The following is a 24,229-nucleotide window of genomic DNA, read 5'->3' as shown; positions in this document are numbered from 1 at the left end:
AAGCTTTTGATTCAAGTCTAACGCATAGACAGAAAAGCATACATATCTTAAGTGAACAGCTTGATTAAGTTTCTCAACTTGAACACACATGTGAAACTAGTATTCAGATTGAAAACAAAAAGAAAAAAAAGAAAAAGGAGATTGAGAGTATTCTAGAAAACCTGTTGAGGTCATGGAGTTTTAAATACAGTTGACTTCAGACCTGACCCTAGGCACTGGTGTGCTCCTGGTCAAGGTTATTTGCAATGTCCTGAACTCCTCTCCTTTTACTTGGCTCCTGGGTGTGGTTGTAGCCAGGACCCATGTCAAAGGGTCCCCCTCAGCACATCCTGTTTTTAGGGAGAGATCTGAGAAGCTCCTTCACACTGGGTTGTCAGGGAAGAGGTTTCTTTTTCCATGGCCTCTGGCTTCAATCTGAGGTGCAAAGGGTGGGACTCTCGAGGAGGAATTTCAGGCTCTGGAAGTCAGAAGTGGGCACCTTTGAAGCCCCCCCAGAGAAGCATAAAGAAAGTCCAAAAACATCTCCCCACAAAAGCATAGTGTGGCGTTTCCAGGGCCAGCCTGGGGAAATCTCACTATTTGCAGGGTTGTAATGATCACTGGTCTTCTTGTTTGGAATTGATACTGCATTTCAAGATGGGCTGCCTGGTCTAGAAGGAGAGAAAAGGCACACAGACTGCTGCTCAAGACGGGGAAGGACCACACTGATGAAAAGCAATTGTGAAGTGTGACCAAACTGCCCAGGAAGTCCCAGCCACTTGCTGTGCCTGATCGCTGCCTGGTGCCTGAAGGCCCTGTGGCTAATGAAGCGACTTAGTCAGCATCCCAGCTGCTCCCCTGCCTGGCAGGTTGGGAGGGCTCGGCTGGGAAGCTTCAGGGACTAGTAGAAGAACTTCCCATGCTTGAGGGCCAGATCCAAAGCTCTGCTCATTAAGAGCGCTTCCAGAAGAATCCTTCTGGCAAAGGAAAGAGCGGTCATGCTCTTTGGTAGAAGGACATTTTGGAAGGCCCAGATTTAGAGCTGTTGATTTTGGCAGCTGGATCCTAAGGCGTCTTCCTTCAATTTCCCCTGAAGGCCTCATTAGCTGAGCCTAGATTGGTTCATAGCTTCATCTTCCCACGAGGACACTGGCAGCGCTGGGGCCACCATGCCTTGGGCGGGGCAGCTGCCTCAGAACTGCCAGTGGGGAAGGGCCAGCCCTACCTGGTGTTGACCTGGCCCTTCCTGCCTAATGGAGGCCTTCCCTGGGACTAGAACATGCTTTTTATCGCCCATTCATTCATTCATTCATTCAACATGCAAAAACGGAGCTTCTACCATATACCGGGAACCATGCTGAGTGTGAGGGAGAGTAGGACAAGGCTGAGTCCTCAGAGTTTATATTCTAGGGGGGAAACAGACAAATCACTGTGATAATACCTCAGGAGAGGTCAGTGCAGGTCAGCACAGGTAAGCTGCAGGGGGAGCAGTGAAAAGTCAACCAAGACTTCCTCAGGGAAGTCCTTCTTTTTTTTTTTTTTTTTTTAAGATTTTATTTATTTATTTGACAGACAGAGATCACAAGCAGGCAGAGAGGCAGGCAGAGAGAGAAGAAGGGAAGCAGGCTCCCTGCTGAGCAGAGAGCAGGATGTGGGTCTCGATCCCAGGACCCTGGGACCATGACCTGAACCGAAGGCAGCGGCTTAACCCACTGAGCCACCCAGGCGCCCCAGGGAAGTCCTTCTTGAATTGAGCTTTGAAGAAGAAGTAGAAGTTAATCTATTGGGCTGGAGGGGAGGATGGGGAGGACATTTTCATCGGAGGAAAGAATTTGCTTCAAGGCAAACTGGGATGAGGGCCAAGTTCCCTGTGGCTCAAAACCCAGAAGGCATGCCACATGAATTTCCCTGCTTATTGGAGCTGTGCGATGTTTTTCAAATGTATTTTCATGTTGTCCGATGAAACGGAGGTGGGTAGCAATTACTTCAGGAGCGATGTGCCCCTGGAGACCAGGCTGAACAGTGTCCTCCCGGGTCATGGCATGATCTTTATTTTTAGAAGAGGTTCCCAATTTGAGATGATTAAACACTCCACCCCAATCCTGCTACCCAGGCTGGGAGGGTCACTGTTCCTTGGCATCTTATGTCTCTTTTTGGCAGTGTGTCTTTCTGGAAACAGGCAAAACTGTTGTGTTGAAGCTGGCGTAGGTCCCTAGCTTTAGGATATTACAAAGGTCCAGAGGTTTTATACTTAAGATATTCCTGATGTCCTTTGAGAGGTTGCCCAGTCATTCCACAGTGTAGATGCTTATAGAGTGGGAACCTTCCAGGTCCCCCACCCACTCCGGCTCTTCGGGGACTTCCTTTTCATAAAAAGCACAAGCACTATTTGTCGCCAAAACTCAACTCACTCAAACTCCACTGTAAAGCAACTGTCTTAATGGTCATTTTGCACAATTTTAGGCATTTAAGACAAAGGAGGGGAACTAACCTTGAATATCAATTACATGTTACATATTCCGTGGTGCTTTCCTAGTATTCTCTCATGGAAGCTCTACGCTGACCCAGTGAACTGGATGGCATTGTCCAAGAAATTAACGCATTGTCCCAGGCATGGCAGGGAAAGGAGATTTTAATGAAGAACCCCATGGCCATGGAATGATGTAATTGTGTTCCACACAGTCACCAGAAGCCACCTTTTGGCACCTGCTAATCAGTTGGTGGCTGGTGTTTTAATAGTCTCTTTCTGGGAGAAATGGATGTTGTTTTTATTTACCTCATCAGAACTCTGTCTCCTCTAACTTCTTCCTTGCTCCTTGTGTGAGGATACCCAAAAGCCCCAGTTGGCTCTATATTTGCCTTTGGTGAGGTTAGCCAGTGGGGGCCCACTGGTTTGGGAAATGGTATGAAGAAAAGACCTATTCCTGCAGTTTCTCATCCAGAAAGTTCCTGTGTGTGAAAGAATCTCCAATTCCGTGCGAGTTGACTGTGAACGATATGGGTGGTCTCTCGGGGAGTTAGGGATCAGTTTGGCGATTGGCTGGTCCCAAGGCCAGTCCACCTGTTTGACTCTGTTTCTGTGACATTGACCTGCCCATCTCAGAAATCTAGGCTGAGACCTGGTCAGGGGTGTAGATGGGGGATTAAGAAGATGCCTTTGTCTGGGGGGTGCCTGGGTGGCTCAGAGTGTTGAGTCTCTGCCTTCGGCTCAGGTCATGATCCCCGCGTCCTGGGATCGAGTCTCCCATTGGACTCTCTGCTCAGCAGGCAGCCTGCTTCCTCCTCTCCCTCTCTCTCTCTGCCTTCTTGTGACCACCCCCCCACCGTCTCTCTCTGTGTCAAATAAATAAATAAAATCTTTAAAAAATTATTTAAAAAAAAGAAGATGCCTGAGCCTGAATTGTGGTAGCAAATTTGAGCCCTAACCCAGCATTAGTAGTGTTACTAAATCATGCTTTTGGAAAAAGAAACACAGTTAAGGACAGAAAGCAATGGTGGCTGGTCTAACATTGGTGTGTCTCTTGTCTCTAAGCCACATGTCTGCCTCTCCCTGTGGGGACTGACGCGAAGCAACTGGAAGGTCCCCTCATGGTAGGTCATGATTCATCCCTTGGTAAACTCTAAGTTTATTCAGTCCCGAGTGACCAAAAATGGAGGCTACTGAGGGTGGGGAAGATCCTCTCCCTCCCCACAGAGAATCACAGAACCTTAGAACATTAAAGGATTTCTAAATCAACCCTTTTATTTTATAAGTTAAGAGCCTGGGACACCCCCCCAAAATTGGCCAAAAATGATACCTAAACCCTATTGGTTTCTGACACTGAGTTTGTTTTCGTACTACTTTATCTCCTGTCTCTTGATTGTCCTAAGCAGCTTTATACCCATTTTACCCCCCGTGCTATTTCTAACACAACCAGGTAGCGGCAGGCCTGGAGTTAGAACCCAGACCACCTGACTACCTGTTTTATTTTGTTCACAGGTGCAATCCTGTCACAGTTTGGGAAAACTATAAGCCATGTTCTTTAGCCAGACCTCTGGATGTCCAGGAGAAGGCCATAGAAAAGGAATATCGTTGTGAAGGACCAACAGGTCCTTTCTAGAAAGTGTTTTTGGGATCTGAGAAATGGATATAGAAGCCCAAAGATGTACAGAAGAAGGGACTGAGGGAGATTTGGGGGTTGTAAACCTTGAGTTTCATTCATGGGGTCTTTGAGGACACAGTGGCTGTCAGAGAAAGAGAGAGAGAGAGAGTCTGACTTCTTGGTCACTGAGCATCCTTGACCCTGTTCCAGCAGGTCTTACAGGACCTAGCGGGGGCGGCGGGACTGGGGGGCTGTCAACACCCCCACTGTCTTAGAGTTCCAGTCCCTTTTACAGCAAAGGTGGTATTCTTCAGGGAGCCGGGGAAATCCCGGACGTGGGGTGATCACAACTGTAATCACCACATTGTGGTGTTCCATGCTTTGAGCTGCCAGCCCCAGCATGCCAACGGCTTGAGGAAAAGCCCCTCAGTAGGCTCTATTTCTGTTCTTGAGGCTCTGACCTAGGATTCTCCCAATAGGGCAGTACCTGTGTGTTGTCCCCTCAGGCTCTCGGCCCTGGGCAGCAGAGGGCTGCGTGGTGATGTCCCTTGGGGGCTTTCACAGCCTCTAGGCCAAAACACGTCTGTTGCTTTTGGATTCCCTGGGAATGTTCTGCTGCCATCTCACCGGGCCAGTGGAGGAGGAAGAAAGAGTTTGGTGCCAGATATGGCAACACAGAAGGGTGCAGGCAGGAACTCTGAATCTGACCCCACATCTAATGAGCCTATTCTTAGAGGCTCTTGACAGAGCACGGGAAATCAAACGCTAATGAAAAGCAGGTTCCGAGAAGAGCTGGAAACTCAGCACCAGCCCGATGACATGTTCGCTTTCGGGCCACGGAGGGAGTCTTGAGCGATGAGCGGAGTGTGCCGGTGAGCCAGCTTTCAGGGATCTGGACGGGCCAGTGACGGCCGCGTGAACAGCCGTCGACCTCATTCGGTGGAGAAGTTTGGGCTGAAGGATATTACAGGCTCTTTCTTCCGGTTTTCAGTCATCCAAACGGCTGTCCCATCACGTGGCCATGCTTTGCGGGGCTATGGGGAGTGATCCAGCAGATGTTGGTTTACAGAAACATCCAATGTTAAGGAATTGTCTTGCTAAATCTTCCATCCCAAAGGCCCTCAAGGAGAACTTGAAGTGGTCAGCGGTGTTGGCCAGCATCAGGCTGGGTGGATTTGGGCCAACCAAGGCACATCTGGACTTTTCAATTCCTTCTCACTTGGTTTGGGGTGTACCCCCAAAGCTGTAGGAAGGGAGGATTGATAAGGGACTAAGAATACACACTTGAGATAACTTCCTATGCTTATCCAGCATGTAGATGTCCAGAGTTGTATCTGGTGGGAGCTTCAAGCTCAAGTTTGGATAGACAGGTTTCCAAAGCATCTATCTTCTGCTTTTCTTTGTTCTAATGTCTCCTTGTCACAGAAGCCTTCCCCGGGCCTCTGAGGCAGAATCGCCCTGATCGTATCTCCACTTGAAATATGTGTGTTCATTTAGTTGGTCTTCCACTAAAATGCACACTCTGTGAGAGTGAGGGATGTGCCCTCTCTGTTTATCATGGTATCTTTAGCACCTCGAACAGCGTGGGGTCTGTCATATGTGTCCAGTGGAATTCTGTGGCATAAATGCAAGCCTGGAAGGAGGCTTGCTAAAGCCGGCTGCTACCAGTCTGTCCATGAAAGGGCCTCGTTCCCAGGAGAAAGCAAGGTGTCCTTTGTTGTTGCTTTCTAATTCCTCATTTCTCCAAGCAAACATTCATCAAGCACTTGGAGCAAGGTGTGAAAGATCACAGCCCTGCTCTCCCAGGGCTCACAGACTGGTGGCAGATGAAGATGTTGGCATTAAATCCTTTCTTTAAGATACAGCTCTGGCATCAGCCCTCCAGGGAGCCTTTCTTGAACACTCTTGTCCCACAATGCAAGGTGGGGTGCCATTCTTCCCATAGCAAGGTAAGCCCTGCAGAGCTTGACTGTGACCCACAAGTGAAGCAGCCTAGTACTGTACAAAGGGCTTTCTGTTTCCCCTCACGAGCTCCTTAAGAGCAAGGATTGCCCCTTACTCTTTCCTGAGCAGAGTGGCTGACGTACAGAATACTCAGTAAGTGGGAGGTATCCTTGCAATTACCGCTGTGACTATGTGCTTTCAGGAACCAGCATTCAGATAGCCGTGTATGTGGATAATCTCATTTAAGATATTCTGAAGCTGTATACGGCTTGGAAACAGCTCTATACTGTTCTATAGTATGATATAATGCTATTTTCTATAATATTTGCTGTTTCGTGCTCTCCTCGTGTTCTGGGGATGCAGTGATCATTTAGGCTGCTGTGGAATCTTTACCAGGAGTTCTTAGGGGACTTCGGATTCCTAGATGCAGGCTGGGATCCAGAGGTAATTTACAAATCATTCTCTACATGCAGATGTCATGGACTCCTATGAGCCTGGAGCATTTGTTTCATTTCAAGTTGGGGGGGGGGGACGCGGGGCTGAGGACGTCATGGGAATCCTCTCAGTAAATACATGTGGGTTCATGGCATTTTGGTGCTGCTCCTTTGATGTGGCTGGTTTTGATTCGGGGTTGCAGGGACATTTTGTCACAGCCTGAGAATCAGACCAAGGATCATGCGCCACAGGCCCCCAAGCCAACTGCTGGACTGAGTGCATGTTGAACCAGTATCTGTCTGTTTTCACTTTGACATGGCTGTGTCGATGCCTGACAGTTTTGTTATAGCCTATGGAATTTGCCAGAACATTTGGTGTAAATACTTGTTAGTCTCTCTTAAATACCAACCATGTGCCCGAGTCTAACATCAGTGGCAAAATGGCTTCAGTTGAAGCAGAAGGCAGGGGAATACAGTCTCCAGGGGATGCCGCACATTGCCAAAGGCTGGCTGACGGATCCCTTCTTTAATTCCGAAACACACATGGCCCCCCTTCTTTTTTGGCTATTTCTTGATTTAGAGCTTCAGATGACTGGCTGGAGACGTGTTTAAAAATATCAAAAGATCCCAATGGAAACATCAAAATGTGGTCTATCCGTGTTAAAAAGGATCGTTTTGATCATTTTCCTCTGCTGTGTCGTCCAAAGAGCCTTCCTGTCTGTTTCGCTTAGTGATTAGAGGAAGCGCTGTTTGTTGCTTGCTGATCAGATTGGCTCTCATCTGCTTGCTGCGAGCCGTCCTGTCCTACTTTCTGAGAGACCGTTAGTGCGCACATGTCAGCTAGTCAAGGTTGGCCCCAAACGAACCAGATGAGTAGATAATCAGGCCACTATGGGAAGACCAAGATGCTTATATTTTGGACTAAGGGTTTCAGTTGGGTATTCTAACCAGACCGGGAAACAGCATTCCTAATTTCAAAGTATTTTGGTAGCAAGTATATTAAGCAGCCCGTTGTAAAAAAGTAAGTAGATGTGCTTGTGTCCTTGGTCTTCAATCTGAGACTCTGGGAGCTAAGCTCAGCGTCTTGCTGGGATGGAGGTGACAATGGGTAGGTCCTTTGAGTTACGTGTCACCCTCGTCATGAACTTGATGAAGACTGTGTGTGTCCACGCTCCCTGCATGAAGGGACCGCAGACGCCGGTGCTATGGCAGGCCCCTAACATGCATTGTGATGTTCATTTCCACAAGCGAGGCATCAAGGCCTTCTTTCTACACACCACACAGCTAGCAAGCGATGGAGGCACGATTTGAATCCCACGTTCCCTGTTTACAAAACCCACGCTATTTCTATTACAACCAGTGGCTCTAAACCACAGGTTTGCAGATTGATAATGGTCCCCAAAGAAAGCTTTTCCAGTCTGTGGTGAGAATGTCGGGATAAGGCTCACACACCCCCATCCTGGAAGGCGTTGCCATTTAGTCGGAGGCTGTGACCCATCTTTCTAGGTGTTAAAGATGGCTAAAAAAATCTGTAATCACGTGATGGTGATTGGAAATGGCAGCTGACAAAAGTGTCTTAAGTTGTCAAAGTAAAATAAATAAATAAATAAATAAATAAATAAATAATAGGCCTTTCTATGTCACACTCCAAGCTGAAATTTGAAAATCTTATTGGCCTGGCAAATGGCAAAGCTGGAAAAAGAGGTAGGGTGCTTATTACCCCATCAAGCGTTCCATTGCAGACCCTCACCGTGGTTTGGGGTCACATGGGTTTATCTGGGAAAGATCTGGGCTGCCTTGAAGGATGAAGGTGATCACGTGCTTCTTAAAGCCATCCTTCTTGGACACTGTGTAGCATGATGCAGGCAGCTTAGCGCAGCCTTGGCCGTGCAAATGACATATTAAAAACCACAGTAGATTGAATTTTTAAAAAACTAGGTAAACCATCCTTTCCAAAAGAGAGGCAAAGCTTGGCCTACCCACACTGATGACTTTGACGTGACCAGGATGGGGAAGACTTGAGCTCAGAGGCATTTTAATGTGGCATGATTTAGGTCATAACTCTTCTGACCTCAGATCTGATTCAGATCATTCAACATCACCTCTTTGCCATTGATCTAAGAATGGAAGAGCTCAGGTTTTGGAGGCAGACATATCTGGGTTTATATCTCCATTTCTTATAACCTATGACCCTGAGGAAGTTACTTTCTGGAAAACAGGACAGAGATTCTTGCCTCTCAGAGTTACCTTGGTGGGCAACTCTTAGACAAAATCCTTACCACTGCTTGTGGTAGGTCTTTTTAAAAAATATTTTATTTTTTAAATTGAGACAGACAGAGGGGTGGGGAAGAGGAGGGACAGAAGGAGTGGGAGAAGCAGACTACCAACTGAGCAGGGAGTGGGACGCAGGGCTTGATGCCAGGACCCTGAGATCATGACATGAGCCAAAGGCAGACGCTTAACCTACTGAGCCTCCCAGGGGCCCCCTGCTGGTACGCCTTTTCTTTACCATGGTGATCCAAGATGGTAGGGATAGACATGCCACGCACGTGGGTGTTCAGTGTGTCCTGGTGTCCTCCTTACAGGCCAATTGTAATTCAGAGTACCTTGAGTTGCTCTGGTTTTTATTTTCCTACCCCTGGCTCCAGATACCCCGCTGTGTCTGGGGGGGAGGCCTGTTTGACCTGCTATTGCCCGAGCGCCTCTGACTGTATCTGGGCGGCACCCACTGAGCTCTCACCACTCTTTGTGCTTCTGTTGCAGTGCCAACAACATGCCCAAGCAGGTGGAAGTCCGAATGCACGACAGCCACCTCAGCTCAGAGGAGCCCAAGCAGCGACACCTCGGCCTACGTCTGTGTGACAAGCTGGGGAAGAATCTCCTGCTCACACTGACTGTGTTTGGTAGGTGACGGGGGCCTTCCCTCCTTCCTGGCTCTCTTCTGGCTCTGGGCGGAAGCTGGGTCACACAGCCAGCCCTGCTGCAGAATGAAAGCCTCATGCCTTCCCTAAGGCCTCTTTTGCCCACAGCTGCCTTGATGGCGTAATGTTCCCCTCACCTACCCCAGCCATGCATTTTTCTTCCTTGGGATTCTAGTGGTCCTTACAACTTCCCGTGAGTATGTTAACACACAGATTGCCCGCCCTGCACATGTAGACTTTGGGCCATCTGCAGTGAGGTCTTGGAATCTGTGTCTTAACAGACCTTCTAGGTTATTCCTAAGCAGATGATCGGCATAGCACATTTAGAGGAATACCTGCCTGAAGATAAAGGCAGCTGGTGCTGAAAACCCCATGAAGGGGCCCCTGAGGTCTAGCCTCTACACACCCTATTACCTTAGATTATCCCAGCACATTAGTGAATGAGGTCAGGCTGGAAGAGGGTTCTCCTCCAGAGTCTGATTCCTCTGCCTCAGACCTTGCCTGGGCTGTGATTGTCCTTTGGTGTGACTGTTGACACAATCTTCATCTTGGGTTTTCAACCAGGGTTTGTTGAAAAGTGGGCAAGTTACCCAGTCTTGAAATGACAACCACACCATTTCCTATCTTCATCCCTCCTTGTTCTTCAGCTCTCTCCTAGGCTACACAGAGAAGCAATGAACAACTCCTCACCTCCAACCCTTTCCCCACTCAACTCCCTAGCTTCTCCTCCTCTGAGTCTATCATTCTGGACATCAGTGGACCAGGGTCAGAACTCTGAGCTTGCCACAGTTCAGTTCACTTAAGGAAAGAAGACAGAAGTGTGGTAGGGGTTTCCAAAGCTTACCTTCCACGTAAAGAAATTTCATTCATCGTAGGTCATCAAGAAGTATGTTTTCCTCCTGTGAAAGTAAAAAAAAAAAAAAAAAGATCAGGCTTTTGACCACAGTGCTCCCTGTACACCCCTGGAGTTAATACCCCAGTTCATGGACCTAGGAACTACCCCCCCTCTCAGCTAGTGGTGCTATGTCTGACCTGATTTGTGGTTTCTACAAGATATTTGATATCAGCTGTCTGTTTGCAGATACCTGGTTTGTCTTGTGGAATCCCCGAGTATGCAAAGTGAAAGGCTCCCACCAGCAACTCTGCCCACATTGTTTCTTCCCAAATTATACACTTTGAGAGACGCCCCCTAATCTCCCATAAAAGTCTCCCACAAAGGCAAGTCTAAAGATTATGTAAAAGAACATAGAAGTCAAGGACAGAACTTCTTAAGAATGAGCCATGGGGAAATCTTTGGGAGCCAAAGAAAATAGAAGGAGAAAGGAAACTCACAACCGGCTTGGTAGATCAAACGTTCCTTTTATCTGGTATGCAGTTAGAATACATGAAGCGCCATGCCACTGGCCAGGCTGAGGTTGGGAGAAGGGGAAGCAGTATTTGGCAGTATGTGAGGGATTATTTCTGCTGCCAATCTCTGAGGGTACAAATGAACAGTATCCTCAAAGAAGTTAGTCAAGTCAAGGAGAAAAGGATCTCCTAGACCCTCCCAGTGCTGCTTGTCAGAATTGACAGAGGTTCACAATATTCTCTCCCTAGTCATTACAATGAACTTGACTTATATAATGATATTTTCGTAACATGTTATTCATCATCCGATAACAGAGAGGTATGAGAAAGGTCAATATCACTGAATCCCTAGAGCTATTCATTTGACTCAGGCGAAACACAAACTCAGATATTTCCCCCCTCTCTCTTCTAGGTGTCATCCTGGGGGCAGTGTGTGGAGGCCTTCTTCGCTTGGCATCTCCTCTCCACCCTGATGTGGTCATGTTAATAGCCTTTCCAGGGGATATACTCATGAGGATGTTAAAAATGCTTATCCTGCCTCTCATCATCTCCAGCTTAATCACAGGTAAGACCATCTCTCTGGTGCCTGGCCACAGGGAATCACACCCCTGCTCTGGCTTGTTGATGGACCACTGAATCTCAGTTTGGTGGAATGAATAATTGGGATGATCTGTGTCATTTTATTTCAGAGCCTTGGTTTTCCTGTCTCTCAAAAGGAGATTTTCAATCCTAAAAAAAAAAAAGTTTTCCATCTATTGGTCAGTCTGACCATCTCTCTGTCTAGCAATAAAAGATGAAAGGGAAACAGCCACATTTAAAGTGATGATAAACAAAAAATAGAGGTTTTAATTTTGGATGTATACTTTTCTAATTTTCCAAATTATACTTGGCTCAGATATTGATAAATAAAAGTAACAAATAGGAAAAGAAATTTTCTCTTGACTGTTTAACTGGGTATAGAGGGAAGTGGGTATTAAAAATAAAATAAAGATTAGATTTGAAACCCTTTGAGGCTTTTGAGAAAAGCACCCTTAATGTGTAAGTCATGTTTGCTTGTTTTGGGCTGAAAGAATTGTTTTATTTGAAAGAATTTGTTTGCTTCTATGGGCTTATACTGGCAGTTTTTTTCCTTACCAAATAATATTGCTCAGATAAGGTAAATTCATGGAGTTTAGAGACTGAGCTTGGAGTTAAGGATGAAAGCTAGGTTTTTTTGTTTGTTTGTTTTTAAAGATTTTATTTATTTGACAGAGAGAGAGAGATCATGAGTAGCCAGAGAGACAGGCAGAGAGAGAGGGGGAAGCAGGCTCCCTGCTGAGCAGAGAGCCCAATGTGGGGCTCAATCCCAAGACCCCGAGATCATGACCTGAGCTGGAGGCAGAGGCTTAACCCACTGTGCCACCCAGGCACCCCAAAAGCTAGGCTTTGATTGGTATTTGGGTGCCATCTGGGTGACCTTGTGAAAGCGGTCCCTCTGGACTCTCCACCTTATGAGGAAAGTGAGGCCTGGAAACACCGAGAGATTCAGATGCTTAGCCTGGTTTTTCTAGAGTCTCTGGTCAACCAGTGAGCCCAGTGAATGCAAGGTCTCATTATTCAGCCCAGACTGAGTGACATTGTACTGTCCCCGTAAAGGCTTCTTTGCAAACCAGAGAAAATGTTCTCCATGCCCATTTAACAGAACATAGATAGGGCAAGCTGGCCAGGAAAGTGAGCATCTGTTGGCCAGAATCCGACTTTTGGTTGTAAGGGTGGCTCAAAGGCAAGTCAGCTCAATTCAGGAAAGTTCACACCAATGACTTCCTCCCCCACAGCAAGGGCTACAATCCCTCTTGTCTCGTAAAAGCAGAAACTGAAACCAGGAAGTAGAAAACTAGAATAAACAACTGGGAAAAAACCCAGTGAAGGTAGGAGTTTTTGTGACTTGGCTTGGAATTTCCTCCAGCAATCACAGGACCTCCCACAGTATAGATGAAGTCCCATCTTTGTGTTCTCTAATCCCTGCACTAGGTTGGAAGATGTAGGTCTCCACCTACATTTTGTGCTTTACCTCAGAGGAAGGAGGGCTGTGCTAGATCACTAGGCTAGACTCTTGATATCAATCACCAGGTCTACCAGCTTTTCACTTTTTTTTTTAAGTGAGGACATTAATAACAACAACAGTGAAGTAAAAACCAGCAGGTACTAGCACCGTCACTTCATAAAGAAAAGATGTCTTAATGCCAGATAAATGGGAAGGACATCATCTCGGAATTAAAAATGGAATATATTCAACTTTAACTCACTATTGCTCACTATTGCAGACTGACAAAAGTAGTAGTTACTGGTCAGTTTATAAACTCTGAACGAGAGAGATCAGGTTTATAAACTCGGAAGAAGAGATCGTCAACTCTCTGCAGTTCTCTAGAACCTCAAAAATGTCCTTGGTGGATCAAACTATAAACTGTAGGATTGGAATCTTCAGTAGCAGCAGCCGTAATCAACCACAAATGCATCTGAGTAATTCAGAGCGGTGTTACGGGGATGCAGAGATGGGCAGTTAACAGAGACATCACAGGAGTCCTCTTTCCAATGTCTTTTCAATGCAGGGTTGTCGGGCCTGGATGCTAAAGCCAGTGGGCGCCTGGGGACAAGAGCCATGGTGTATTACATGTCCACAACCATCATTGCTGCGGTGCTGGGGGTCATCCTGGTCTTGGCGATCCACCCAGGAAACCCCAAACTCAAGAAGCAGCTGGGGCCAGGGAAGAAGAATGATGAAGTGTCCAGCCTGGATGCCTTCCTGGACCTTATTCGCAATCTCTTTCCTGAAAACCTGGTCCAGGCCTGTTTTCAACAGGTAACCCAACATTCCAATGCTATATGCCCCTTCAGCCTCCTAAGTGAGCAAGATAGTAACTTGGAGAGTGTTTCAGTGAACCAGCTCTGGGGAGTCATTTCCTTATATTGAATTACCTCTCTCTCTTGAGCTTGTTTGAGATGATTTGCAGCAGGATTTTGGGATTAAAGTCATGTTTATTTATTTAGTTAGTTTTAGTTTAGTTTTGTTTTGTTATTAAACTTCTTTTTATTTTTTCCAGCTCACTTAACATCTCTTTGCTCTTGGATTCCCCTTTCTTACCTATTTTCCCCCCTGTTACCTCTTTCCTTGTTTGTGGTTCCCCTTTGCATGTTGTCCCAAGACACATTTTTTTTTTTTTTTAAATTACTTATCTATATGACAGACAGAGATCACAAGTAGGCAGAGAGGCAGGCAGAAGGGGTCGGGGAAGCAGGCTCCCTGCTGAGCAGAGAGCCCAACAGAGGGCTCGATCCCAGGACCCTGAGACCATGACCTGAGCCAAAGGCAGAGGCTTTAACCCACTGAGCCACCCAGGCACCCCTCAAAGATGCATTTTTATCACTTTTGCCCACAACACTCTAGATGCCGAGTGGATCTCAGTGTTGGTAGTATAGCAAAACTGCAAGGGGTAGATTTAAAAAATACACATGACCTACAGAGTCAGAATCTCTAGTGTGGGCCCAGGGAGTGGGTATTTTTCAAATTGTGGAAGTAAAACATGAAGGTTGTAAAAAGTTTAAACAGTCTAGATGCATGTAAGGAGTCAAGTTCTCACTTTTGGTCCTAAGAACTAGCCATGCTGAGAATTTTGTTTCCTCCTGAATATATAGTATGATGTGTGCAAAATCTTTTTTTTTTTCCAAGATTTATTTATTGTAGAGCAAGAGAGAGCAGGAGAAAGTGAGAAAGCGTGTGCGAGCATGGGGAGGGCAGAGGAGGAGAGAGACGCCAGCAGACTGTGCTGAGCTCGAAGTCCAACATGCGGATAGATCTTACAACCCTGAGATCATGACCTGAGCCCAGACAAGGGTCAGATACTCAACTGCATGTATGCATAATCTTAAAAAAAAAATCCACCCGAGGGAACTGCATTATTCATGCCGCGTTACACTTGCTTTATATTTAACGAGGTTTAGCATTCTCTTTCTCTCTCTCTCTCTCTCTCTTTTCATGACCGTGTAGTATATCTAAAAAATAAATTCTTGGGCACTTATGTCTTGCCAAAGAGTTTCATATTTCAGATTTGCTGGATGTTGCAAAATGGCTCTACAAAAATTTGTATTAATGTCTATTCCCACCAAGCGCATACAGGAAGATTAATTTTTTTAAAGCATTATGATTCTTAAAAAATGGATGATTCTGCTGAGCAGAGCCACCGTGAGAGCCTCCGAGGCCCCACTCACCAGTCTGTTGTCTAGCCCCAAGGTCAGGTTAGGTTAGAATATAGTCCAGTTCCCAGTAACCCAGGGAGCAAGTCAACTAGAACCAAAGACCCTCTTTCAGTCATTTCCCGGAAAGCACAAAAAAATGAACTCAAGAAAGAGGCAGCCTGGAGGAACCATTTGCCTTCCCAGCTGCCCCCAAAATACTGTTGCCAATCACTGGGGAGCCCAAATGACTCTGGGTTAGGATGTGTTCTCTGATTTCTGATGCCAGTCTTCGGGCACCACACCATGGCACTATGTTAAAGAAACGCATTTCCCGGATAAAGAAGATGTGTATGGGACGTCTGGGTGGCTCAGTGGGTTAAGCATCTGCCTTAGGCTCAGCTCATGATCCCAGGGTTCTGGGATCAAGTCCCGCATCGGACTTCCTGCTCGATGGGGAGTCTCCTTCTCTCTCTCCCACAGCCCTGCTTGTGCTCTTTCTCACTTTCTCTCTCTCTGATAAATAAATAAATAAAATTAAAAAGAAAAGAAGATGTGTATATATACACAATGGAATATTACTCAGCTTTCAAAAAGAATGAGATGTTGCCATTTGTAACAACATGAATGGACCCGGAGGGTATGATGCTAAGGGAAATCAATCAGAGAAAGACAAATACCATATGATTTCACTTATACGTGCAATCTAAAAAACAAGACAAACAAATAAACAAACAAGCAAAAAGCAGAAGCAGACTTATAAATACAGAGAACAAACTGATGGCTGGTAGAGGGAAGGGGATGGACAACATGGGCCGAGGGAAGACAGTTACATAGGCTTCCAGTTAATGGACTGAGCAAGTCACAGGGACGAAGGGCATAGCGGAGGGAATAGAGTCAGTGCTACTGTAGTAGAGCTGTGTGGTGATGGAGGGCAGCTGCCCTGGGGGTGAGCATGGTCTAACAGACTGACTTGTCTGGTCACCGTGTTGTGTACCTGAAACTAAAGTGATCTTGTAGTCAGCTCTACTCCAGTAAAAAATTAAAATAAAATAAAATTTAAGAAAACAATAAAAGGTAAAACCAAAAGGTTCCATTAAAAAAAAAAGATGGGTTAAAGCCTCTGCCTTTGGCTCAGATCATGGTCCCAGGGTCCTGGGATGGAGCCCCTCTCTGCTCAGCAGGGAGCCTACTTTCTCCTCTCTCTCTGCCTGCCTTTCTGCCTACTTATGATCTCTGTCTGTCAAATAAATAAATAAAATCTATAAATAAATAAATAAATAAATAAATAATGATGACAAAAGTAAAAGAAATCATTTCAGCTCAGGAGGTTGGTTGGGGAGGGAAGAGCAGCGGCCGGGGAGAGGTGTTTCCTGGCACTCCCTCTGCAGAGTGGACTTGGACCTCTGCCAACCCACTTAGAAAGATGTATTCGCCTGCTTTGGAGAGAGAGACATAAGCGGGTGCCCCATCTGTTGTTAACATTCTGAAAAGAGCACTGTGGAAGTGTAACTGTGGAACTGGGGAGGCAAGGATCGGGGCTCCCTTCTTGGGCCCTGTCGTGTCCATGTTCCATACAAGGACGCCCCCTTTGAGTGCCCCTCGATAGCAGGGCACTGAAGCAGGCATGCCCCTGGAGCTGTTGCTCTGAGCTGCGGTGAGCCGTGCTCGCACTCAGCGACCTGTCTGGTCAGTGGGCGGTCTTGGCTTGGAGCTGTCCGTGGCAGGACCACTGAGGGCTGAGCTGTTCCCTGCCCCACCCCCTCCCGGGACACCTCCTTCTGCCCCCGCTGGCAACATTCATGAGGAATGAACCCTTCATCGCCCAGCAAAGCCCAGGGTCACTGTCCGTTTGAGTTAGGATAATCAGAGGAAAAATTCTGTAGAATTTTTTTAAATGATTTTTTTATTTTAGAGACAGAGCAGGAGCAGGAGGGGCAGAAGGAGAGGGAGAGAGAATCTCAAGCAGACTCCCATGCTGAGTGCAAAGACCCACATGGGGCTCCATCTCACGACCCTGAGATCATGACCCGAACCAAAACCCAGAGTCAGATGCTCACCTGACTGTGCCACCTCTGCACCCCTGTGTAGGTCATTCATCTACCTCAGGGCAAGGGAGCATGCAGATTCCTTAAGCTGGACTTCAGGCAGCCTAGAGGAAAGGGGTCTTAAACAAGGAGCCATCCATGGACTCAGGAGGACCTCGAAGAGGACCCAGAGAAAGGGAATCATCGTACGGTGACATTGCATTGCCAAAGAGAAATGGTGCCTGAGGGGTGCCTTCTGTGCCGTTGGGATACAGCTGGAAGTGATGACGAAAAGCCCGTCTTGGGTGTCAGGGGCCTTCACGATCAGAGTTAGACACAGGGCTGGAAAGAGGAAGGTGCACATCCCCAGAGCAGAGGCTGCCTTCCCCCAGGTGGCAAGCCCCGTGTCTTACAGAGCAGGGAGGTGACCCAAGCCGAGGTTTCCAGGACAGCAACGGGCAGTCAGTTGCGGCCAGACCACAGGAATCCAACCCAGTGACAGGGACCATGTGGGTCTTCTCTTCCTGGGAATCCAGTTCACTCATCCACTCCGCACTTGTGGGCACCTCCTGGGTGCCAGGCTCCCTACTATACAGGGGACGCCATGGGCAACGAGACACTCTGGGTCCCTGCCCAGGGGAACTTACATTCAGGGAGTGGGGAACACAGACCAGAACAAACATCACATACATACCCAAGCTATTCAAAAAATTAAGGTAAGTGCTCTCTGAGCACCGGAGGCAGGATGAAGGGCTCTGCAGTAACTGCGAGAGACACCTGAGCTGAAAGAGTGAGGGACAAACTGAGCCAGGCTGAGGATGGGGCGGAGTTGCTGGGGACTGGGGGCAGAGCCTGCCCAGAGGTGTTGCCCTCAGAGAGAAGGAAGGCCAGTGTGTGGGAGGTAGAGTGAGCTGGGGGAAGCACAGGCAGGACCTGGTAGGCCACGGCCAGTCTCAGGAACTTACTCTAAGAGAGTTTTAGGCACAGGGAGACAACTGTATTTCTATTTTTAAGAAATCAGCCCGGCAGCTTTAGATGTAGACAGAGCTCTGGAGAGCTGAAGTTACCTGGTGTTTGCAGGTAGACTAGAAGGCGGGTGGGAGTAGCAGTGAGCCCGCTTTTGCAGGTTCTAAGATGAGAGACCCTGGTGGCTTGGACTTAGGTAGACTGGAGTTGGCACCTAGATGGCGCTGTCCAACCCAGGTAGGTCCAGATCAAGAACTCGGGCAGAAACCAGGCCCATGTTCCTATATCCCTAGCAACTTGCCTGCAACTTAAGCCACTGGTCTGTGATGTTTAGAAACTGATTTTGGAGTCAGACATGCCTCACCCTGAATCCCGCTTCAGCAACTAGCTTGCTGTCTGCCCTGCAGCTAGTTAGCCCTGGAGCCTTGAGGGGTTACTGTTGACAGAAGAGATGATAGATGGCAGGCTGTGCACTTGACCCTGAGAGCCACCATTTATTTACCACTAGGGCCACTAGTCTTTTGAACTCAAGCCTTGGCTTCTTTAACATTCCAACGACAGGTCCCCAGTTGGCCTCTGGTCTTCCCATTTCCCCTGGGAGCGTGAATCTCTTGCTCCCAGAAGTCTCCCTTTGGATGGTTCCTGTGTTCTTTCTTCATGCTGACATTGCCCAGGCCAAGGGGACCATGAGCTTCCTGTTCTTTCCTTGCATACTCAGCCTGAGCTTCCTCCCTCTCTGCACAGGTGCAGGTGGTCAGGCTAGAACAGAGCTTATCCTGCTTTTCTCCCACTTTGGACAATGGTCAGTTTGGCATTGCTCACCGTTTGGCCCTGCCACAGTGAACTGGGACCATGGAGCTTAGGGAATAGAAGAATTCAGTGGTGTTCAGGCCCTCTGAGTTCAAGTCCCAGCTCTGCCAAGAGCTCTATTGATTGACAAGTCATTTGAGTTCCCCATGCCTCCCCTTCCGTATCTATTCAGGGTTCAGCCATCTGTTGCCTACTACATACCAGCACTGACATTCTAGGATTCTGCATGAGTTCTATTTTAATACCCTTGGAGGTATTGTTTCTCTGGGCTCTGATGTGAGTTTTCACAGCACTCTGCATGCAGGGTGCCTGGCACCTTTAAAAATAGAATGGATGTCACAGATGTCGAGGAATAGCATGAGAGGTTCTTGGGAGGCCATTTCCATGGAGATGCTTGGGAAATATTGAGCAAGGCTTGGCATCACTGTCTAGAAGGAGTGGGTGTCTTCTTTCCTTACATTTTGATCTAGAAATATAAGCCAACATCCCTGTCATTGTAGCTGCTGGCTGCTAGTACATCTGGTGATCAGATGGAGATGCCCAGCAGAACATGATTCTGGAAGAAGCCCAAATGAGTGGGTCTGTGAAGACTGCCAGACAGGAACCAGGCAGGAAGGAGCAAAGCAGGTGGACCATGAGGCCTCACCTGATCCCTGCCAAAACCCTTACTCTCCTACTCTTGACCAGATCCAGGACCCCTCCTAAGGGACAAGAAGGGTCATCCAATTGGTTTCGCCATTATGAAGAGCATCCATGTTGGATGTCGGATGTTGTCTCCAAGATGCGGGGCTACCATCATGGGAATGTAAGAAGTAGACGTCTGTCCCCCACCTTGAAGTGTGCATCCCATTACTGGATCACAGCACATTACAAATGAAAGTTATAAATCCTGTGATTATCACGTGATGAGAACAATCGTTTCCCACTATATTTGTGTCATAAAATGTCACTTGGTTAAACACAAACATATAAAGTATTCCCCAACCTTTGTAACCTTGTTTTGACAGTTCTTAATTATTTTTTCACATACTGGGAACTTTATAAACATGTAAGTGGCTAGACTTTGGGTGATAAACCTCTCACGTTTCTGTTCTCCCCCCACTCCGTTAGATTCAAACGGTGACCAAGAAAGTCTTGGTGCCGCCTCCATCAGATGAGGAGGGCAATGCCACCAATGCTGTCATCTCCTTGTTGAACGAGACTGTGACTGAGGCACCTGAGGAAGCGAAGGTGGTTATCAAGAAGGGCCTGGAGTTCAAGGACGGCATGAATGTTTTAGGTAGGCAACCTGGTGCTCATCGCAGGGGGAGACGATGGCCAACCCTTCCTGCTTCTCAGCACCCAGCAGCCCTGCCTCCCTTCTCAGAAAACCTGTCGCTGATATTCTGTAGGTGGAGCAGGAGGTTCTCTCTAGAGAGCAAGTTGAGGGTCATGGTTACCGATAGTTGAGACATTAAGGAAGAAAGAGAGGACAAGAAAGACCATGAGGGAACATGGCAGCTAGGGGTTGGTTATGGAAAAAGAGGGCACTAACATTCATTGGGCACATTCCCTGACTCTCTGTGTGGTGTTGACAAATAACTTTCTCTATTTCATGAAATTACACATCCGATTTTTTCATTTGTTAAGCTTTAATATTATATTTTGAGCTGTCCTTGGGTGTTAATGCTGTGCTAGGCACAGGAGCAGCCTACCCCGGCTTTCATATTCTTGAAACAAACACAATGCTATCAGGAGTGTAAAGTGTTGGTGTTGGTGGCCCAAAGGAGCTTATCCAAAGGAAATGACTTTGTTTAATTTTTGGGGATTCCAATGAGTCCTTTTCCTCTAGTCTGGAGCCTTCCTAGCCTTCCATGGTTTTGGGTCTTTGGCTTGGCAAGCAGACCAGGTTTGGATTCCTTATGGACCACTCACGGGTGAGCTGACAGTGGCTGAGTTGCTCTGCTTCTCAAGCTTCATGTGTAAAGTGGGGTTGGGATTGCATTTCTCTGGTAGATCATCATGAGTATTAAATGAGATTGCACCCTTGAGGCACAGTAGTCTATGCCTTGTTCTCTGCTGCTGGTGCAGGCTATGGTCGCTATCCAAGGTGGATGGAGAGCTGAGGAGCTCAATAAGAAAACAGCTGGTAGAGAATGAAGACACCCATCACGTGGGTGACTCCCATTTGCTCAGTTTGCTTCCCATCCATCCCTTGGATCCACCCTCCAACCTACCCCACACCCACTGTTAAACTGATGTCCCTTACACAAGAAAGAAGGACATTTGACCGTAACCTGAGAGAAACAGGGAAGCTAGGCAGGAGAAATAGATTGATCCATGCAAGCAAGATTTCTAAGGATTTGAGGGATTGCTGGCTAGAAGGGGATAAGCTCAATGGTCCTTCCACTTTACCATCTAGGAGATCAAATGCCCTTGTCTCCTTAGTAGGGTTGTCAGAGAAAGGACTAGACGCCCAGTTAGGTGTGAATTCTAGGTGAACAACAAATGACTTTTTAAGCATAGGGTATGTCCCAAATATTGCAAGGGACATACTTATACTAAAATAAAATATATTCGTTCTTTATCTGAAATCCACATTTTAACTGGGTATCCTGTTTGTTTGTTTGTTCTAAACTTGCTCACCTGACACCTACCTTACCCAGAATGGTTGAGAGAAAGAGGTAGAGAAGAAGGAGGATTGTCTAGGCACTGAAAAGCAGAAGCTTCAGTAGGGATCTTCTAGTTTGGCCTGGTGGGAAGCAGGTTGAGTAAGTGAGAGCATGGAAGAGAGGCAATGGAAGATCAACAAACATTGTTGACAGTCAGTGTGAGATGACAGGAAGAAAGAGAGAGGACAAAGAGGGTGAGTTCCTCTGAGGGGAACTTGCAAATACCCTCAGATCCCTGGATCCACCCCTTTTCGCCCAGTGCCAGATGTGTGTGTTCCTTTCAGGACCTTCCTAGCCATACTCTGTCCCTGAAGCCCCAAAGTGAACCCACAGTCCACTACATATTCTGGAGGAGGTTAAGACCATGAGTCATGAGGCCAAAATTTTGGGGTGAATCATTCAGAAGACTTTCATGGTCATTTCCAGATTCTTCGTGGATTCTGGGAAGTCATGTTGACCCTGGGCTGTACTGGGGAGTTTCAACAAAACTCACTACTCTCTCAGCCCCAGCAATCCAGTCTAAGGGGGCTTTGTTCAAGCAAAACATCCCAGTTCCAGTAAGTGACTTTAGTGAGGTGATGTTGACAGAGGAAGTGACATGGAAGCTGGACATGGGTGGGCAGTGGCAGACAGAGCTCTGGAAAGCCAAGGGAAGTTAGACTGTTGAGAAACTTCCCATGTACAAATCCCTTGGTCTTCTAAGGGTGGAGAAGGTGGCTTTTGTTTTGTTTTGGAAAGTCCCAATGATCAGGCATTGCAGTAAGTGAAGACAAAACCTTGGCTCTGGGCTCCCTCTTCTTGAGGTACTCATTTCTCTCCCCAGTAACCTCCAGACCACTTCTGAGCTCTCTCCTCTAACCCCAACCATTAAATCAATTCCTGGCAGAGTTTGCTCCTTCCAACTTCTCTCTCTTAGTGATAGATGTGGCCCAGTTTCTGCTGACCCTGCAAGGGGAACTTTTTTCTGCCAGCTCTTTGAGATTTTGAGACCTTGAGTTTTTTCTCTTAAAATCTCCAAATGAAATTAACTGGGTAATACTAGCTCTTCTCAGCCAGAATGTTCACAGATTATTTCTTACTACACACCTAGCAAACTCTTCTCCATGTGCTTGAGAGAAGGGCTTGGGAATAACCCAAATTTGGTTCCATACGTGATGGAGAGCTAGACCACTCTTCCCTGATCACTAAATTTCATGAAGCCAGTTTCTGTGGCCAATAACTCACTTGTAAGGCCCTTGCCGGTCTTTCTGGCTGAGATCTGAAAAGGAGAAGTATTCACTACTGGGGATTAACAATCCTGGGTGCATGTGCTGGGTTCTTTTTGGTAAAGAGAGAGGCTCCAAAGAAGGATAGTTGCCCAGTCTGAGTTGATATGTGCTTGGTGTGGGGAAGTGAGTGGTTTTGGGGGAGCTAGGAAGAAGGTAAAGTCAGAGGTTCAGAGAAAAAGAATTCCTCCCCAAGAGAATCAAACTATAATGCTATAATTTTCCCAGTATAACTCAAAACTCTGGGCAGAACTGAACACAATAGGAAACTGAATGTAATAGAGAGGACTAGCAATTAGGTCTGCCAAACTGGGATAAGGCCAGTGTAGGGAAGAGGAAGGAAGGAGAGGGGTATAGGGGATGGGCCATACTACATTTCAGAGAAAATGTCAGATGGGTAAGCAAGGTCCTGTGGCCAAAGGGACAGTAGCATAGACTGACAGTTCATGCAAGTAGTCAGAATTGGAGTCGCAGGACTGGCAATCGTGGGTCAGGAGTGGGATGAGGGCACAGCCTGACTGGGAATCAGAAATTCAGATCAGCAGTAATGGGGATGTCTGTAAGCCATGTTGTGCCCCAGTCCCTGGGTAGGCCTGGGTGAGACTTCAGGCTGGGGGTGAGACTCTGAGGACAAGAATGGGAAGGAATGGTGAAGGGAGGGAATCTTGTGGGGAGAGAGAAGCCAGGCCCAGCTTGGAGGAACCAAAGTATATGGCGGCTTCCCAGAACAGGTACTCAGGTGGAAGGAATGAGGCAAAGACAATACAGAGATAAGACCCAAGTTTGGGTGTTGGAGCTGGTTCAGGACCCAGTGCAATTTGATGGGGATAGAGTTCCCCACATCCTTACAGCCCGGGTTAGGATTGTTTTACAGGCTGTGGTGGGGCTGGATTGAGATTAAAGTCAAGTGATGTCAAGTGAAGGGAGAAGGGAGCTAAGGGGCTAGAAAGTTACAAAGTCTATATTCTGCCTTTATGATATTGCAAAAAAATGCAGTAAAAAAGGAAGCATTCTACCAATTTTGACCATGAAAAGAATGATGAAGAATTAATAACAAGTTAAATCCAAATGAACTCGGTCAATTGGGGTTTCCCAACTGTTTTTGATTTCTCATTGCTTTCCATTTGACTTTTCAACATTCTTCCTCCTTCTCACATTAGGCATGTAGCAGTAGAAAAATACTTTTATGCCCAGGATTTTCCTACAGTGAAACATACCAGCCATGCATGAGTTTAGGATAACACCAAACTAACATAGACATAACCCTGGCAGGGATTTTCTTGGCTAATTGGTCTCTGCAGTTCTGATGTAGGCTCCAAAGTTTGCACGATAATGCCCAGGTCCCAACAAGCCTTCCTTCATTAATCTATGAACTATGGAATCAGCTTACCCATGATTTCATAAGTGAGAATAAGAGAGCGTTTTGAGTTTGGAATGAAACGGAATTCATTTCCTCCAAGGAACTAACACCACTGACAGTTCAACTTGCTGTTGTGGGAAATGTTAGGGGATGCCATAATTATCCAGGAGAAAGGTATTTTCAGTGTGAAACCGAATGCCTAATTCACAGGGCAACAGGCAGGGGAGAAGGTGG

General features: G+C 46.9%; 1 protein-coding gene across 4 annotated transcripts in view; it reads left to right on the top strand.

Moving 5' to 3' along the window:
* The window catches only part of SLC1A2 (solute carrier family 1 member 2), a 139,492-nt gene that overhangs the window by 77,095 nt on the left and 38,168 nt on the right, over nucleotides 1–24,229 (top strand). For all 4 annotated transcript variants that reach the window (XM_044259084.1, XM_044259083.1, XM_044259082.1 and 1 more), the window contains exons 2-5: nucleotides 9,203–9,342; nucleotides 11,120–11,272; nucleotides 13,296–13,546; nucleotides 19,830–19,998. In XM_044259084.1, the coding sequence (XP_044115019.1) occupies nucleotides 9,203–9,342; nucleotides 11,120–11,272; nucleotides 13,296–13,546; nucleotides 19,830–19,998 (713 nt within the window). The remainder of the gene's footprint in view (nucleotides 1–9,202; nucleotides 9,343–11,119; nucleotides 11,273–13,295; nucleotides 13,547–19,829; nucleotides 19,999–24,229) is intronic.

This window comes from Neovison vison, chromosome 7 (genome assembly GCF_020171115.1).
Source record: "Neovison vison isolate M4711 chromosome 7, ASM_NN_V1, whole genome shotgun sequence".
Taxonomy (NCBI): domain Eukaryota; kingdom Metazoa; phylum Chordata; class Mammalia; order Carnivora; family Mustelidae; genus Neogale; species Neogale vison.
Note: the sequence above shows the minus strand (reverse complement) of the source record. Positions and strands in the feature narration are given on the sequence as shown.